At 41.0% G+C, this 17,823-nt stretch overlaps 1 protein-coding gene across 1 annotated transcript; it reads left to right on the forward strand.

Annotated features, from left to right (window-relative positions):
• The first annotated feature begins 7,256 nt into the window (after positions 1–7,256).
• mlh1 (mutL homolog 1, colon cancer, nonpolyposis type 2 (E. coli)) lies at positions 7,257–17,176 on the forward strand. The gene is made up of 19 exons (XM_044137157.1): positions 7,257–7,534; positions 7,698–7,788; positions 8,072–8,170; positions 8,250–8,323; positions 8,848–8,920; positions 9,003–9,094; positions 9,173–9,215; positions 9,295–9,383; positions 9,507–9,619; positions 9,701–9,794; positions 10,637–10,790; positions 10,869–11,188; positions 12,215–12,366; positions 13,252–13,360; positions 13,836–13,899; positions 13,982–14,146; positions 14,228–14,320; positions 14,387–14,497; positions 14,967–17,176. Exons 1-19 carry the CDS (start codon positions 7,428–7,430, stop codon positions 15,120–15,122), a joined length of 2,199 nt encoding a protein of 732 aa, XP_043993092.1. The 5' UTR covers positions 7,257–7,427; the 3' UTR covers positions 15,123–17,176.
• Positions 17,177–17,823: the final 647 nt, after the last annotated feature.

Here is a 17,823-nt window from a genome sequence, read left to right on the forward strand (position 1 = left end):
GCATTTTCTCCATGTATCGACCTGCAAACTGCAGCTGCCTTAGGGAGTCGCAAGAAATAATGACAAATACAAAGAGTGGAAGTATTTGTCCATATGTAAAAGGTTTTGTAAGACAGGCTTCAATCACAGCCCGGATGAAGATCCAGAGGGACCAGATGACGTCTGTAAAGTTGGACCCGTAAAATGGAGAAGTCGTTTTGGCCCATTTCCCATTGGTTCATCATGTGAAACACTGATTGCAAAATGAATCAGTCAGGCAGTGCAGAAACCAATTAAACAGTTCTCCCTTGAACTGCTATATTGTTTGTTTTTTCAGTTTGTGTTTCAAGTAGGAAGTTCATTTTTAGAGGCTGTAACAGACCAAATCATCATCTGATTGAAAACATTTGAATGGAGTTAACAATAAAATCAGCTTTTTTAATCTCAGGCCATTAGCAGTAGCTTGATAGCTATTATCTGTGTTTCATCAAGAGAGCTGTCTCCTGCAGGTTAGATATTAACAGGTCATAACCTCTCGACAGATTTCCAAATATGCAGATTGTCTCTTTAAGGCTTCCTGCTGCTGGAAGCTCACAAATCAAAGTTCAGTTCTTTCCTGATAATACTCCAGCAAATTTTTTCAGGTATATTATGGGGCAACGTTGAATAGCACCATATTTAGCCATGCTGTGTTAAAGTATTTTTGTCACACTTTAAATTTTAATGCCAGCTTTCATGAATCTGAAAACATGAATTAGGCTTAAAAGGTTTGTATGATTCAGTCCTTTTGAAGCTTTGGAACTGCAGTGAGATCCGTTTTCCATAAATGGAGAACACATGGAATAGTGGAGAACCTTTCCATGAGCCAACATTACTTCAGTGTCTCAATCAGCAGCTCTGTGCTGCCTCAGATAAGGTCAGAGTTCATGAGAACAACAATAAAGAGAAACTGGAAAGAGACCCACATTTACCAAAACACATCCTGATGAAACCAAAGTGTTTTATGGACAGCAGTAAAACATTTCAGAAAAAGAACATCATACTCAGTCAAACATGGTGGTGGCAGCATGGTGCTCTGGGCTGCTTTGCTGCTTCAGGACTTTATTTCAAAGGCCATGGTTACCTGGTTACAGGTAAAACCCTAATTTGGAGAGAGCAGTCACTCCAAATTAGGGTTTACAAAATTAAATGCAACATTGCAAATTGTTTTTGCAATTTTCCTGCCCAAACAAGTAATATAATCACTTTAAATCAAGCACAGATGGACAGCTTTCAATAGAAGAATCTCTTATAGTTTATTTTAGCGTTTCAAAAGAGTTTGAGACATGAGCTGCAAAGTTGTGCAAGTCCTGCAGAGTAGGATCTGCTACACAATAAGAAATTAAAGCTGTTTATTAAAACCACCGTGGTAACAAAGGAAGATCCTCGTCGGTTAACCTCAAACTGCTTCACTGACTGTCATGAGGTTGTCAACAAACAATGGGCCCTGTAAAGAAGGATCAGGACTGCAACGATCTGAACCTGCAGCTGAGCAAAGCAAACAGATCCAGGCACACTTCACCTGTCAGCGCTGGTTCTGCTGCTTCTTCAAATCCTCTCTCCTCTATGGCCTTTTCCAGAATACCTCTGTTGCTTCACTTTCTGTTTTGGTGATTACATAGAAACATATTTTTGAAACTGGATTAAGACTTTTAGTTGTAGCAGTAGCGCTTGCTCTGCTCTGGGTCCTAAAATAGCTGTGTCAGAAAAATGCTGGGTCCGAGCCAAAGGAAGTGAGGCAATGTAGCAACTCAAGTGAAGACTTGAAGACAATTTCTCATTGTTGCCCTTCGGGCGCCACCCAAGGTACACAAATCAGGAGTGGGAATATAAACCTCTGAATTCACATTCAGCCGACTCATAAATAGTTGCTGCTCCGCATACCAGAAGGTAACATTCACCTCTGTGGTTTCGTAACCCGTGTAGATCAGTAAAACATTCAAGGACTGGCTCTCCCTGGCTCTGAATGACAAGACTGATTGGGAAACACGATCAAACCCCCATACTGCAGCTGATATGATTCAGGACACAAAGAAAGGAGACAGAACGAGCTGAACACTGTGGGTTCTGCTCTAAAAACACTCTGAACTCACTTCATCAAGTGCTTAGTTTTCATTCCCCAGCTGGAACAAAGTGATCTAACCGCATGATTAACTCTTAACATCTCAAACAGTGAGGCAGATTTCAGGGCTGTGAACCTGAAAGGCTTTGGTTTTAATATGATCTAGTTTTACGTGTGTCAGGCGTCATGAACAAAGATATTTTCCACTGAAAAATGGACTAAAGCCAGTTGGAAGAAGATGGCTGATGACTGATTCAACATGAAAGGTTCTGGATGGCGCTGAAAAGAAATACTGCAATGTACCTCAAAATGCAAACTGGAAAGCTGAACTTCATAGTTAGCGGGTGGGGTCTGACTTGCAATAACAGGTATTCTTTAATAGGGGAGCTCACTGGGCATGCTCAGACCTAATGCGGGTTTTCTGGCATGTTAGTTAGCTTAAATTATAGCAAACTGGTCCAGACTCAACAATTCATGTCATGGATTACTGTCAGGTTCAGTCCAGGACATTCAATGGTTATCCTGCAGTCTCAACATGATTCTGTTCTGTGTTGCAATGTCATTTTGATCTCACAGTGTTGTGCAAAAAATAAACTGATTATTGTTGTTAAGTCCTCAAATTGTAAATTTTGCATTAATTTAATGTGTTAACAGGTCAAAACAAATTTGACCTTGAGAAATTGGAAAGGAATCTGAATTTTGGTAAATATGAGCCGCATTGTGAGCCGACTTGTTTTCTGTTTAATCAGTGGACCAATTCACCACTTCCTTGCTGCTTTATTAAATCCTGGAAACTTAGTGTGTATCTGTTGTTTATAGCACTGTTGTCATGTTGATAAGGAGAGGGAAGGAGAAGGAAGACAGTCACAGGATGAGGAAGAGGATGGGAAAACAAAGAGAGGGATAATAGAGGCAGGATGAGATCATGAGTGTTTGGAGAAAAACTTGATCAATGAATTTAACAGGTTGAATGAACAAATGACCAAACATAAATTTAATGTTAAAGAAAACTTAATTATAGTCAGTCTGGCTATCAAAAGCAGGAGACTCTGTAGTTTTTGTTGTTTGAAGAGGCCTTGATAGATTCCACAGACGGCTGCATTTTCACAACATGTTGAGTCTCAGAGACGCAGCGATCCCAACGAGATGGACGGCGTGCAGCAGCGACCATCAGTCCTCTGCTGCTGAAAGGACAAGGCATAAACACTCAGGTGAGACAGAAACCTGAGCAGAATAAACAGTGTGGTGTTAAAGCATTGTTTGTACGCCACACTTCAATCCAGCTAAAGATGTGCAAAAACTCAGCTTAAATTTCAGTAAACTCATTCAGTGGGGAAAAAATGATGTCACAAAATACGTTATCATGGAAATTACTGCATCTCCACTGGTAAAACTTTTGCTATTAGGACAGAACTCAGTTTTAGTAACAGTGGCAACCCATTTCATTTTTACTTTTAAGTATTTAAATAAAGGAGCTCCATACAGATTGGCCAGAAACCTCAATTTATAGTTTTTTCCTCTCTAAATTAGATTAACAGTTGGATTTTTCTGAATTTTCCAGAGTGAGGTTATGCTAATGATATAAAACATATTTTACCAGGGTTGCCAATGAAAGTGGAGGGTAGCAGTTGCGCAATTCAGCAGAAGTTGTGCATGTAATTTGACTGTCAGGGCCTGCAGCAACAGGGTGGATGGCTTTGTTTTCAAGAACAGAGTGACTCTTTTTGTGTGTCATCATCAAATTCATATTAACTTGTGCTTCCCTGCACCTGTGTTTATACGTGGCAGCTCACCTGCAGGAGTGGCAGCTGCGATTTGTCAAAGACTCCAAACTACTCTAAAAATGCAAGAAGACATGAAGCAGCTGAATGAAAACAAAACCCACTCTGGCCCTACCCTGATACGTGTTTGTTGAAGCATTCCTTACAACCAGCTTCAAGCTCTTCTCCAAGGAAGAACTCAAACAGACTGGATAGACACTTGCTGACCACAGTTATGCCATAATTATAGCCTAGAAGTCAAAAAGCTGTAAATCAGAGAGCAGCAACTCTGCTTTACATTTCTGTTTCCGGGTGACTTGTGGCTCCTTTGTGCTGCATCCTGTGGTCCATCCTGCAGCTGAGCGGCATGCGGGAATATCCTGAGACATACATCACAGAGTGGACATCATATCCTGCCAGAGCATCCCCGATGCAAAGATAATAAAGCAAACCTCTTCAACTTAAAGGTAAAAGTGTTACAAGTAAATTAAAGGGGCAGTATTATGTCTTTCCCAGCCACTTTATAGCACAATAAAGTAACTAAGTTAATTTCAGTTAACAAATGTTGACCAGTGGTTAAGCTGTGCAGCCAACCTGAAAGCAGATCGCTGATTGTGACAAAGTTTCATGTTTGCCATTGTTCCTGGGTAATAAGCCAGCTTCCTCTCATACTTCTAGTAACATTTCAGGTTGAGCCTCTTTCTCTCATGGCCACCGTCTGTGGTTGGCTGCTGCAAAGACATGCTGGCAAGGTTTCAAAAGGCAGGTACTGAATGTGGGCTCAGGATCGAATGCTTCTGGTCAAACTGTGGCGTTTACATAAAAACACTCCACAGAGAGCAAAGAGGCTTCCTGCAGTGGAGCAAAGGAAACACCTCACTGTGGCTGTGGAATATATCTGTACATGGTCACATGGGAAAAGCATAATCACATGTTTTAAACGTGATTTAACCAAAAATCACAGTTAAAAAATTTATTGCAAAATATGTTTTAAATGTGAGAAAATGTACATAGTTCATATAGAAAGTCATATTTAGTAAATTAATATTTATGTCCTCATGAGTCTTGCTTGTCTTTTAAGAATAACAACCTTTAAACTAGTATTTAGCATATTTTTCATTAAACTCACATTTCTGTTTTTAATTTTTCTGATGTATTATTCTAATGTTAAATGTCATTTTTTTATTAGCTGTAGCTGAAAAATCATCAAAATTAAAAGAAATAAAAGCTTCCAAACATCCATCTGTGTAATGAATGTAGATAATGGGTTTCATTTTGCAATAAAGTTCCTGAATTAAATTTTATTCAATAATATTGTAATTTTATGAATGCAGAAATAAGTGTTTCACATATTAAATATTACTCCCACATGTTAAACCTGATGGTTTTCCACATGTTTCACATGTTCCATCTTGTGTTAGTAACATGTAAAACACATTTGCCCATATATTATTACACAATATAATTTCCACAGTTGTTTTATGTATGGGGAAATGTCTGAATAATAAATTTGACTAAATTCTTCATTAGAATAATTTAAAAGCCGACACAAACATTACTCATTTGGTTTTGTTGGACTGTTTTGATAGTTTTACTTTGTTTTGATTTATTCATTTAATTATTTATGTTAGTTTGTTTCTGTTATTTTTCCTCATGCCTGAAATAAATCATTAACAGGTAAAATATAAATGCAGGAAACAGGTTGTGAGTTTGATTCCAACATCTGTTAAATACAGAAAATAATAACTAGGAAAAAAGAAGAAGATTGTTTGGTGTCCCCTCTAGCTCAATGCCCATACCCATCTGTTTTTGTGCCAAATTCAATTATATTTGCATTAATAATGACACATTTAGTAATAATTTGGACATCTAGATGGCACACCAGTTGGTCTTTGCTGTTTGAATTCAAATCAAAGCTGAAAAAGAGCCAAAAACAGAGTTCACTTAAAAACACAAATCTAATAAATTATCTATATATATTAAAAAACTAGAATTATGCAAATCGAATATTGCAGATACCAGTGATTTCAAATGGAAACTCACAGAGGAAATTACGACACGTGGACACTGTGGACAGCTGTGCACACAGTGGAGGATTAGAGTGAAGGACGTCTAAAAGGAGCCCAGACAGATTAAACACTGACTGGATAGATTGCCTTATTTTATTGCCTCAGGGCTTTTTTCTTTCTATTTCTGGATAGCATTCATGTTGGAATAAATGTATGTGTTTTTTGTGCATTTCGGCTGAAGGTAATTTGACCTTTTGTGACCTTAAGCTCTGAGTATGAACTTTAAAGAACTGCAGTGGTCGTTGTCAATGTCACATTAATCTTGATGTCATTTTTCTGGTTTTAAAAGTATTAACTGTTTTAGTCCAACCTTTTAAATCTGATTTGCATTTACATTGTAAGCCCTCCACACCTCTCATCTGCTGACTAAGATCTTCTGTTGGTTTCTAAAGCTGAAGCTAAAATTAACAGTGTGACTCATGTATTACATCACTAACCTTTGGAGCAACATGAGGGCAGGTAAAAACGTTCATGTTTATTAATAATAATAACAATAATAACAACAACAACAACAACAACAACAACAACAACAACAACAACAACAACAACAACAACAATAATAATAATAATAATAATAATAATAATAATAATAATAATAATAATAATAATAATAATAATAATAATAATAATAATAATAATAATAATAATAAACTGTTTTTACATGAATGTCTGTGATTTTGTCTTTATATTATACCTGCTTATTGAATTTGATCAAAGTTTTAGCTTTGTTTGGTTCTCTTGCGTTTTTTTCTCTTTCCTCTTGGGATCTTTCACATAATTTGTTTGTTTTTTCAAAAATATTTTAATATTACCATATCAGAAGTTCAGTTTTATCTTAAATTTATTTGCATGATTATTAAAAAAAATATGTCTAGAAATGTCTTTCTAGTAATTATTTTGTTTTTTGCTGGTGGTTTCTTCTTACTCAGTTTTAAGTTCCATATTTTATATACCATCTATTCAAATTATTATTATTATTTAATTTTTTCTCCCTTTTTAAAAGGTAATTTGATTGATTAATCTTTTGTTTTTGGAAACATTTGTTTTATTACACTTTTTAGCCGCTGTGGCGCAAGTGAGTTGTTTCTCAAAACATTTACCAATGAAGAAGATTCTTGTTTAGACCCGCGCTTGATCAAAGATCGTTTATTTTTCGTAAGTGCATTACTTCATCACAAGAACGGCGTATATTTACCAAACCACCACGCCAAATTAAGTAAAATGATCACCAAGTCAGCTGTCAATAATTGCATTTTGAGGTTGAGGAAAAACTATAAAGTTTTTTTTGCATTTTAATATATTTTTAAATATATTAAAATGCCGTTCTCCTATCTTTTCAGTCAGAGTAAGACGTCGTATTGTTTTTATTTTCTCTCTGTTTCAGTGTGAAAGCACTATCATGTGGAAGTCGTACAATGTAGTATTTTTATTATAATTCATTGTAGTTTTGCCTCCCCGGTCAGATATATGGGTATTTCCAGCGGTTGAACTTCTGCTAGCAGTTTTCTAGAAACAAACATGGCGGGAGTGATTCGGAGGCTCGATGAAACTGTTGTCAACAGGATCGCAGCGGGAGAAGTTATCCAGCGTCCTGCCAACGCCGTTAAAGAATTGATCGAAAACTGGTATTTTAATATATTTGTGATGATAAAAGTATTTATGTAGGGGGTAATAAACAACCAGAACACTAGAAATATTCACGAACCGTTACTGTTTACATATTCTACACGTGCTCCTGTTTTGTAAATGAGTTCAACTCATAATGATTGATGTTTTTAAATGTTCCAGTTTGGACGCAAAAGCCACCAACATCCAGGTGACGGTGAAGGACGGAGGCCTGAAGCTCCTTCAGATCCAGGACAATGGTACCGGGATCAGAGTGAGTAATAGCATCCTGCCTGCTGGAGCAGAGGCGACCCTAGCATGAATGCTGCCCAGGGGGGGCACACCTTTTCGGCCCCCCACCACCTATTCCTTCCAAAAATATTTATATCTCTTGAAAATTTTCCGAGTTCAAATATAAATATATATTTAAAAAAATACCTCAATATTGCTCATATCACAAATTATCATGGTCTTGTATAATGATTTTCAAACAGGTTGTAAAGGATATGCTAACAAAGCTAAATGATTATTAACGAAACACTCATTTCTCACCACAGAAAGAAGACATGGAGATTGTTTGTGAGCGGTTCACCACCAGCAAACTGCAGACCTTTGAGGACCTTTCAGCGATTGCAACCTACGGGTTCAGAGGAGAGGTGACGACTCCTGTGGCCCTCAGCTCAGGAGCCACATTAGTGTTCCGGCTGAATGTTTTGTCTCTTCTCATTCCTGCAGGCTCTTGCCAGTATAAGCCATGTGGCTCATGTTACCATAACAACCAAGACAGCTGATGCAAAGTGTGCTTACAGGTATTTCCACATTACAAAAACAAACTGCACTGGGTGTTAGTGGAAGGAAATGGAGGGATGTGCTTTTCTTAGATTACTGCCTTCTGTTTTTATCATCTGTCTTTCCCACCTTTATTTATCACCTGTCCTTTATTCTGTACTTCTTTCTCTCTGTTACACCTTGTTAGCATTTCACTCCATTTTTTGACAGTGTTTCCTCTTTTCATTCTCTATGTCCTATTTTTGTCCTGACACAGTTTTTATTCCCTCATTGTGTCCTTTCTTTACTTTTTCTGTCCTAAGTTGCCTTTACTTCCTTCCCTGCAGGTCCCACATTGAAAAATATTTGTTATAAATTCAATGGTTGACATCTTTATTTATGTGTTAGTTTGTTAGAACAAACAAAAGGGACTAAAAACTGGTACTTAAGGTCTTTAAAAGTCAAATATAAAAGCACACCACACTTTTGAGTTTCTTTTCTAAAAAATTGAAAGCCACATTCTGATTTGCTACTTTAGTTCTGTATTAATGATGTTGTTGTCCAGAGCGAGCTACAGCGATGGCAAACTGAAGGGCCCTCCTAAGCCCTGCGCTGGGAATCAGGGGACCCAGATCCTGGTGAGTTCCTGCCCTGCAGCACATCAGCTGACTGAAAATGAACCGTTCGGATTCTGATGAATCATTCCTGTTGTCCCTGCAGGTGGAGGACCTTTTCTATAATGTGTCCACCAGAAGGAAGGCCCTGAAGAGCCCGGCAGATGAATACTCCAGGATTGTGGACGTGGTCAGCAGGTCTGGACTCAAACCTCAACCATTTCTGCTCCTTATGACCAAGAGTTTCATATCTGGTCCTGCTTTGTCTCTTTAAAGGTACGCTATTCACAATTCAGGAAGAAGCTTCTCAGTCAAAAAGGTAAAACTTTCTTTCTTTTTTGTTTAGTTTTTAAAGGAAATCAGCTGCAGGTTTAAATGGTAAATTTGTCTTTTGGCAGCAAGGAGAGACGGTGGCGGACGTGAGGACGCTTCCTAACGCGTCCGTCGTGGACAACATCCGCAGCGTCTTCGGAAACCCGGTCAGCAGGTAGATCTGGTCCCCAGTGGACTCGGTTGTCCTGTGTGTCCCCTGTGTGTCCCCTGTGGGCCCCGGTGTGTCCCGTCTCACCTGGCCGTGTCCCTGCTGTGTCCTCGGTCTCCGTGTCCACAGGGAGCTGATCGAAGTCGGCTGCCAGGACCAGAAGCTGGCCTTCACCCTGAAGGGCTTCGTCTCCAACGCCAACTACTCCATGAAGCGATGCATCCTGGTTCTGTTCATTAACCGTACGTTACCGTGGTAACGCGCCACGCACGCTGCGTCCCCACGTGCCATTTTCACTACAAGTTGTCCTCTGTCTCCTTCAGACCGGCTGGTGGAGTCCAGCGCTCTGAAGAAAGCCGTGGAAACGGTTTACGCAGCCTACCTCCCCAAAAACTCACACCCCTTCCTCTACCTCAGGTAGGAAAACTATGACATCTGTCGCCATGGTGATGCCTGTGTGTGCAGTAGCTGCTTCTGAATAAAATCCAGGTGTTATTATTATCACATCATCATCCTAATGTCATTTTTAGAGTCTAACAGCAGCAGCTGATCACACGGACACAAAAGATTTTAATCAAAAGGTTAAAGGTCACAGACAGATGGAAACAGATTAGAAAGAGAGGAAGCCAAAAATATTTTAAATGTTTTAGTTCTCTGACCCGCAGCATCATGGGTCCTCCACCGAACCAAGCAGTAGTTATGAGAAGTGTTTTTCTCACATTCATTATGGATTAGTCTGTAGAAACTCTGTAGATGAAATAAAATCTTTTCTGGCTTTCCTCCCAAACAGATAGTTAGTTTTCAGATAGCATCTAATATTTGTTATGGAGACACTGTCTCTCCAAGACGCTGCGGTTTTCAGGTTTTGTCGTTTCCTCCCATCCTGCTCCCTGTGAGTGAAGGTTAACCCGGGTTCTGGTCTGGGTTCTGGTCCGGGTTCTGGTCCGGGTTCTGGTCCAGCTGTGGTCACAGATCCAGATGTTTCAAGTTCTGATTGTAAATATGGACCAGTTTAAGTTGGCAGTGGTTTTCTGTCTCACCTTTGAGCAGTGTGTCACATCGTGTTTATCCTCCAAGGAAACATGATATTATGGGTTAATTATCAAAAATGAACATTAAAGGAAAATATAAATGAGACGCTGAAAGTGTATTTATTTCATAGGAAAAGTTGATGTTTTTTTTTTCTGTTTCCACATTTTGCCCAGGTTTAAAGTAAAACATGGAGGATGCTGTAAATTCCTGTGATGTTTTCTCCTCAGCCTGGAAATCGCTCCGCAGAACGTCGACGTGAACGTTCACCCCACCAAACACGAAGTGCACTTCCTGCATGAGGACAGTGTGATGGAGAGCGTTCAGAAGCACATCGAGAGCAAACTGCTGGGCTCCAACTCGTCCCGGACGTACTTCACTCAGGTGTGACCGAACTCCGACTGCCGTCCGCCTCTCAGCTCCCCTTCGCGTCGTTTCAGCTTCTTCTTCTGTGGTTTCCAGACGTTGCTGCCGGAGCTGTCTGTGTCCGGCGGTTCTGAAGTAAAACCCTCTGGATCCTCTGAGTCCGCCGAGCGCGTCTACGCCCATCAGATGGTCCGGACCGACTGCCGCGCCCAGAAACTGGACGCCTTCCTGCAGCCAAAGGAGAAGCCAGCCCCTGACCCAGAGACGGCCGGTCCCAGCGGGTCGCCAGTGGCAACCAGGACAACTGAGCTGGACAGTCTGGAGCTGGATGACGCAGACATGCTGGAGGTTGCGCTGCAAGAACCTGGTCCAGCAGGTGAAGAGGAACGCAGCGGCGCTGCCGAGGAGGCTCAGAGGTAGATTTCTGTCTAGAAATGATTTAAAACTCAGAAAAAAGTTTTTCTTTTATTCCACTATGTAAAAAGAGGTTGTTATTAACAACCAATGTTAATTTTTTAAAATTGTTTTTGTGATATTTGTTTTTCTTTGCAATCAATAATATCACAGATTTTTTTGCCGCTTCTTTAGAAATATTACCAAGGAATTTTCCAATATTTGCACATTTACCATGTTACTGTGACGGTAAATGTGACGTTTTGGTACTCAACATCAATCCCAGACTGTAATTTGACATCAAGTAAAGATTGAGGCAGCATAGTAGAAAACATAAGAAATTCTGCCACCTGCAGGTGGGAGGTAGGATCACTTACACCCAATAATTTTGATATTTTATTTTCAGAAAATTGGCGATAAAGTCACAATTATGCATTAGAACTAAAAACTACATATTATATGGGTTTAGTATGAAGCAGAGAAGCAACGTCAGCAGTGGTGTTGTCTATTACTGACCTGAGAGGGTAGAAAAATGTACAAAATATCGGTAAATACCCAGATTTTCATATCGGTGCAAACAGAGAAAACAAATTCCTGTAACTTTTTCAAGTTGAGTTCTGTTGTATTCAAAGTAATGGAAAACTTTCTGTAGATTCCCCCGAGTGCAGTTCCTGCTTCCAAGGCTGCAACATTTTCCTTTACTTTTTTTTTTTCTTTAAAAAGGGGGTAAAAACCCTTCTGGCAGGTTTTTATTTAGTCATAGTGTGAATGACAGCAGCTCGGGGAAAAGCAAGTTGGATCAGGACAGGTGTTGATGAACGACTGGAGCAAGTCTGAACAGCAGAGAGCGAGTCGGCTGAGCCAGCAGGAAGGAGAGGACAGAGTTTAATGTCTCATGAAGGACATGTTTGTCCTGCAGGCGGCCCGTTGGGCTCTACTGCTGTTATTTATGACACCCTGACTCATTTTATAGGTCTAACGCAGCCTTTTCATCTCCAATCATGGAACTCTTTCGCCCTCTAGTGGCTGAAATGTTTCTGTTTTCACAGGAAGCGTCCCAGAGAGAAGGAGGATGAAAAAGAGGAGGATGAAAAAGAGGAGGATGAGGGGTTGACGGCTGCTGCCACACCCAAGAGAAGGGTGATCAAACTGACCAGCATCAAGGATCTGAGAGCAGAGATCACAGAGAACACACACAGAGGTAACTTAGCATAGCATAGCTTAGCATAGCATAGCTTAGCGTCTCTGTCGTCCTGCAGCAGTTTAACCGTTTCCACCAGGCCTGCACCGACAGAGCCGTCCTCCAGGGCAGAACTCGCCTTACACAACTCCAAGCTCCGTCATATCCTGCTTTCAGGTCACAAATAGAAACCCCAATGATCCTGTTGCCATGCCAACGTGACCTCACCAAACAAACACAGTGTTCAACTTACTCCTAAAAAGCTGCGGTGGTAGAAATGGATGTGCCGTAACTTTCTCCGTCTGAACAGAAACAAAACTGAAGTTATTAGCTTTGGACGTGAAGCTCATCTAGAGTCACAGCTTCAGTTATTACAGCTGGAAACTAAAGATCAGGCCTGAAATCTGGGTCTGAATCATCAGAGAGAGACACATAAAGGCAGTTACAAAATTAGCCTTCTGTTCTCTATTCTAGTTAGAGGACCGATGTCTCAGCAAAATCTAGAGAAACTCATCCATGCATTTATTTTCAGTCGCATCAATTACTGCAACAGCATCTTCACAGGTCTGCCTAAAAAGTCAATCCTCCAGAGGCAGGCGATCCAGAACACTGCTGCAGGTGTTTCTACTAAAAGAGAAACAGCATTCAGCTTCTATGTGCCACAAATCTGGAACAAACTTCCAGAAAACTGCAAAACAGCCAAAACACTGAATTCCTTTGATTCTAGACTAAAAACCCACCTGGTTAGAGTTTCTTTTGAATCATTATAAAACATTGACCAAACTATTCAACATGTATTGATGAGTTAGATGATGACACTACCAGGTATCATGTTTCTATGATGTAAAGCTCTTTGAGCTGAACAGTTTCTCCGGTCCTGATCCGGGTTCTCTATGTTTCCTGCAGGTCTGCAGGAGATGCTGCAGAAACACTCGTTCGTTGGCTGCGTGGATCCGCAGTGGAGTCTGATCCAGCATCACACTAAGCTCTACCTGCTCAACACAACCACACTCAGGTCAGGACGGCAGGAAGGACCGCGCTGCACACAACACACACAGTCACCTTACAACCACAAACTGTCAGGATTCCATGTTATCCAGCCCCGTTTACTCCAATGCCACTAAATACAATCCAATCTCCCTCTGATGTCACCTGGTTACTCTAGCTGTGTTTATTTATCATGAAGAGTAAGAGCGGAGGTGAGGTTTGAGTGTTTGGAGTCAAAAGCAGAAAAAAATGAAAGTTCATTGCATCTTGAATGTTTTCACATTTTATATTACATCCTAATTCCAATTTGTATTAAATTAATTTCTTTCCTCAAAATGATAGACATACAGTTATGACTCTGCCAGATACGTATTATATTTGTCTGGAATGTTTAATTAATACAAGTATGATGCTACATAGCGATGACTCAGTGGGTCAAAAAATAAAAGCATGCCGCACTTTTCAGATTTCACTTAAAGAAAACTCCTTTGTTTGTGTTGCAGTCGGGAGCTTTTCTACCAAATTCTCATCTTTGACTTTGGGAACTTTGGCGTCCTCAGACTGTCTGTAAGTCGAGTCTGAACCAGTCAGAACATTTACTGACGGATCAGAACCAATCAGAACCTTTACTGACGGTGATGTTTACCAGACTCCGGCACCGCTGTACGAACTGGCCATGCTGGCGCTGGACTCGGCGGAGAGCGGCTGGACGGAGGAAGACGGGCCGAAGGAGGGCCTGGCTCAGTACATCGTGGACTTCCTGAAGAAGAAGGCAGAAATGCTGGAGGATTATTTCTCCATGGAGATCGATCAGGTCAGCCGGCCGAGGCCCGTCTGATTATAAAGCGTTTCTTCCAGAGGAGACGAGTGACTAAATTGAAGCGATGTCTTCCAGGAGGGAAACCTGACGGGGCTGCCTCTGCTCCTGGATAAATACACGCCCATCATGGAAGGCCTGCCCTTGTTCATCCTGCGCCTCGCCACCGAGGTGAGGGCAGCGCCGCTTCTTCCTGGAAGCATTTCAGGAAAGGTTTCTGACGGTTTCTGCCTGCAGGTGAACTGGGACAATGAGAAGGAATGCTTCAGAGACTTCAGCAAGGAGTGCAGCGCCTTCTACTCCATCAGGAAGCAGTTCGTCCTGGAGGCCGAGCCGGGCGACGAGCCGGTGAGTAGGTCTTACTGTTAGGGCCAACAAAAAAAAAATAATTGAAAATTCTGATTTTAAACTTAGAATTCTGACTTAAATCTCAATATTTTGACTTTTTCCTCATAATTCTAAAATTTTTCTCAAAATTCAAACTTTTTCAGAATTGTACTTTTAATTTTAGAATTCCGACTTTTTCTCAGAATTTTGAGTCAATCTATGTCAAAATACAAATTGCCAAACATTTTAAGGAGTATGTCAATTATGTTGTAAGTACCGGTATATTAAAAATAACCCTAACTGTTTATTCCTTGTTATAGTTACCCTAACCTGCACTTTATCCACACTGAAACCCTGTCCCAAATTTACTTGGTAGATTTAAGTTTTAAGATTAGATTTGACTAATGGTACATAAACAATTCAAACAATTCTGTGACAAAAGAATCTGAGAACTCGCAGTGTTTATTCTTAAATGGCCATCATGTTTCAGGAATCAGACGGGAATTCCTGGCGCTGGAATGTGGAACACGTTCTGTTCAAAGCTTTACGAACTCTCTTCAGTCCCCCGAAAAGCTTCAGCGAGGACGGCACCGTGCTGCAGATCGCCAACCTGCCCGACCTCTACAAGGTGTTTGAGCGCTGCTGAAGACCCAGATGCTGCTGCTGCTCTTTTATACTTGAATCTTTTCTTCTGTAAATACATTTATACCAAACTAAACACAAGACTGAGCTGCTTGGAGGAGTTAAATGGAAGCCTGTCAAGTATGGATGCGAACAATTAATCGATTTATGTTTATGTCGTAAGTCTTGATGATTTACTAGATTAAAATGAGTTCCTACTTTTTAATGTAGTTTGGTCACCATCCAGCAGAGGGCGCTGCTGGTCAGATTTACTCAGCCTCAGACTGTGTTGATTGGGGGAACCTATTGTTATGCACCTATTACCGTTAGTGTGGCTTGAACCGCTGAATGCACCCCTACAAAAGTGGTATCAAAACGTGTGGCTTGGTCACGGCATTGGAACTTTTACTTCTGGTAGGATTCTAAGTTAACATGGCGACAAAAAAGCAAAAAACGCTTTTTGCACTAAGGACCTCGCCAGCTACTCCATTGTTGTGTATGGGAACAGACTGGATGAGACATCATAGCTGCCAGTTGATGCTGCCAGCAGCAGCAACAGCTTACAGTCCTTCCAGTGTGTGACTCGTGATTGATTGAGAGAGGAGGAGGAGAAGGAGGAGGGAGGAAGAAGGACAGCAGAACTGTGACGGTAGAGAACGGAGAGTGAGACGAGCGACAAGAAGTGAAGAAAACTCTCAACGGAGTTAAAAACTGGCCAAAATACGGAGGAGGAGGAAATTCGTGAGACTTGGAGGAGCTTGGTCGCCGCGAGAGGGACGGGACCAGAGGAACTAGACCAAGTAGTCCTGACGAGTTTTGACCTAAGCTAAGCTGAGCTAATCGTTCAGTTCAACTTCAGCTGCGTTCAACGGAGGACCAGTGAACACTCTCAATGTTTCTCAGTCTGTGAGGGGTGAGGTGGGGCACAAAGCCTAAATCTTATTGGTCAGTTTGCTTTTGTTTATTTCACATTTTGGCGTTTTTCTGTAAGATAAACATGAGTGAATGGAGTTTGAACCTCCTGTAGTCCTAAGATCCCACCTGAGCTTTATACAGTGCGCGTTTCTGACGGGTCGCCGGTTTATTAGCCTTTCTGTAGTTTCCCAAACTGAACAGCTGACAGGTCACCGCTGGCTGACACCAGCAGATGTCGAAAAAAGGTCCAACAGATCGGAGGGTAGCACAAAACTGTCACTGCACCTGACCTGCAAGAGCACAACCAGCTCCCCACTGTGCAGAAATCAGCACAAACCTAAACCACAAGAGCAGCGGACATTGTTTTATTTTTTCAGCCGATGCTAAATAATAAAGACCTGGAAGCAGAGCCTAAATACCCTTGTGGTTCACGGAAAGAGGAGAGTGTTGATCGCAGGTCCAGGTGGTGTCAGACGTCCAGAGGACCAGAAGGTGAAGCAACAATATTTGATTAATTTCTACTCTACTTTGGCTAGATTAAATTAAACTAGATTAAATTGTTTAACCCGCAGTCTTAACGTGAGGAAGAGCAGCAGATGTCAGCCGACAGGTGACCCATCAGCTCTCCAGTTCAGGAAACATCAAAGAAGCTCCTAAACCGACGACCCACCAGAACCGACACGGTAAAAAGCTCCACCAGGATCCAAACGGCTCTTAGAACTGCAGGAGGTTCAAACTCCTGTCATTCATTTTTATCAGAAAAAGCGCCAAGCCACCAACTAAACAAAAGCAAACTGACCAATAAGATTGAGACTTTGGGTTCTCACCCTCATGCTTGTACGTAGCATCTTGTGATGTTTTGGCACCAAAGATTTTTTTTTCTCTACAATTTTGTTAATAGTAAAGAAGGTTAAATAATAAAAACTCCAGAAATGATTCTTTTCATTTTTTACTTAAAGGAAGATCTCAAGGTTCACAGAGTGTGTGCTGCAGGCGCTGCTGCCCTTCGATAAAATCCTGCAGGCGTCTGCGCAGTTCTGAACTTTAATCGTAGGAAAGAGTATTACATAAAAAGCAATTTATTTTAAACGTCTTTATCATTTCCTTTTTTCAAACTCTAAATATAAACAAATGTTATTACTTCAGTGTAAAAAGATTAAATTAACTCATTTCTTTGGCAATGCTCCCTAATGACAATGGCTATTTTTAGAACTGGCTCTGTGGGCGACTGACAAGGTCCCCTCAAGCAACCGTGTTGGTGACCCTGTTTTACAGTACAGAGCCACACTGGGCAGCGTGTTCAGATGGAAATGCCACATAATTCTTGGTTCACAAAGAGAAATCCTTCTCAACACTCACTCAACGCTCCTCTTCAAGCACAACTACATGTTATACCTGCAGTTCACATGGAGCTGCACAGCAGAGCAACACGGTGGGTTTAATCTGGACTCCTGCCTCCATGTAGGAGGTTTAATCTGGACTCCTGCCTCCATGTAGGAGGTTTAATCTGGACTCCTGCCTCCATGTAGGAGGTTTAATCTGGACTCCTGCCTCCATGTAGGAGGTTTAATCTGGACTCCTGCCTCCATGTAGGAGGTTTAATCTGGACTCCTGCCTCCATGTAGGAGGTTTAATCTGGACTCCTGCCTCCATGTAGGAGGTTTAATCTGGACTCCTGCCTCCATGTAGGAGGTTTAATCTGGACTCCTGCCTCCATGTAGGAGGTTTAATCTGGACTCCTGCCTCCTGGACAGGATTAATCATTAATCAAATGATTAATTTAATTTGATTAAATTAATCAGAGAATTTAA

This window comes from Gambusia affinis, linkage group LG13 (genome assembly GCF_019740435.1).
Source record: "Gambusia affinis linkage group LG13, SWU_Gaff_1.0, whole genome shotgun sequence".
In the NCBI taxonomy this organism is placed as follows: Eukaryota; Metazoa; Chordata; class Actinopteri; order Cyprinodontiformes; family Poeciliidae; genus Gambusia; species Gambusia affinis.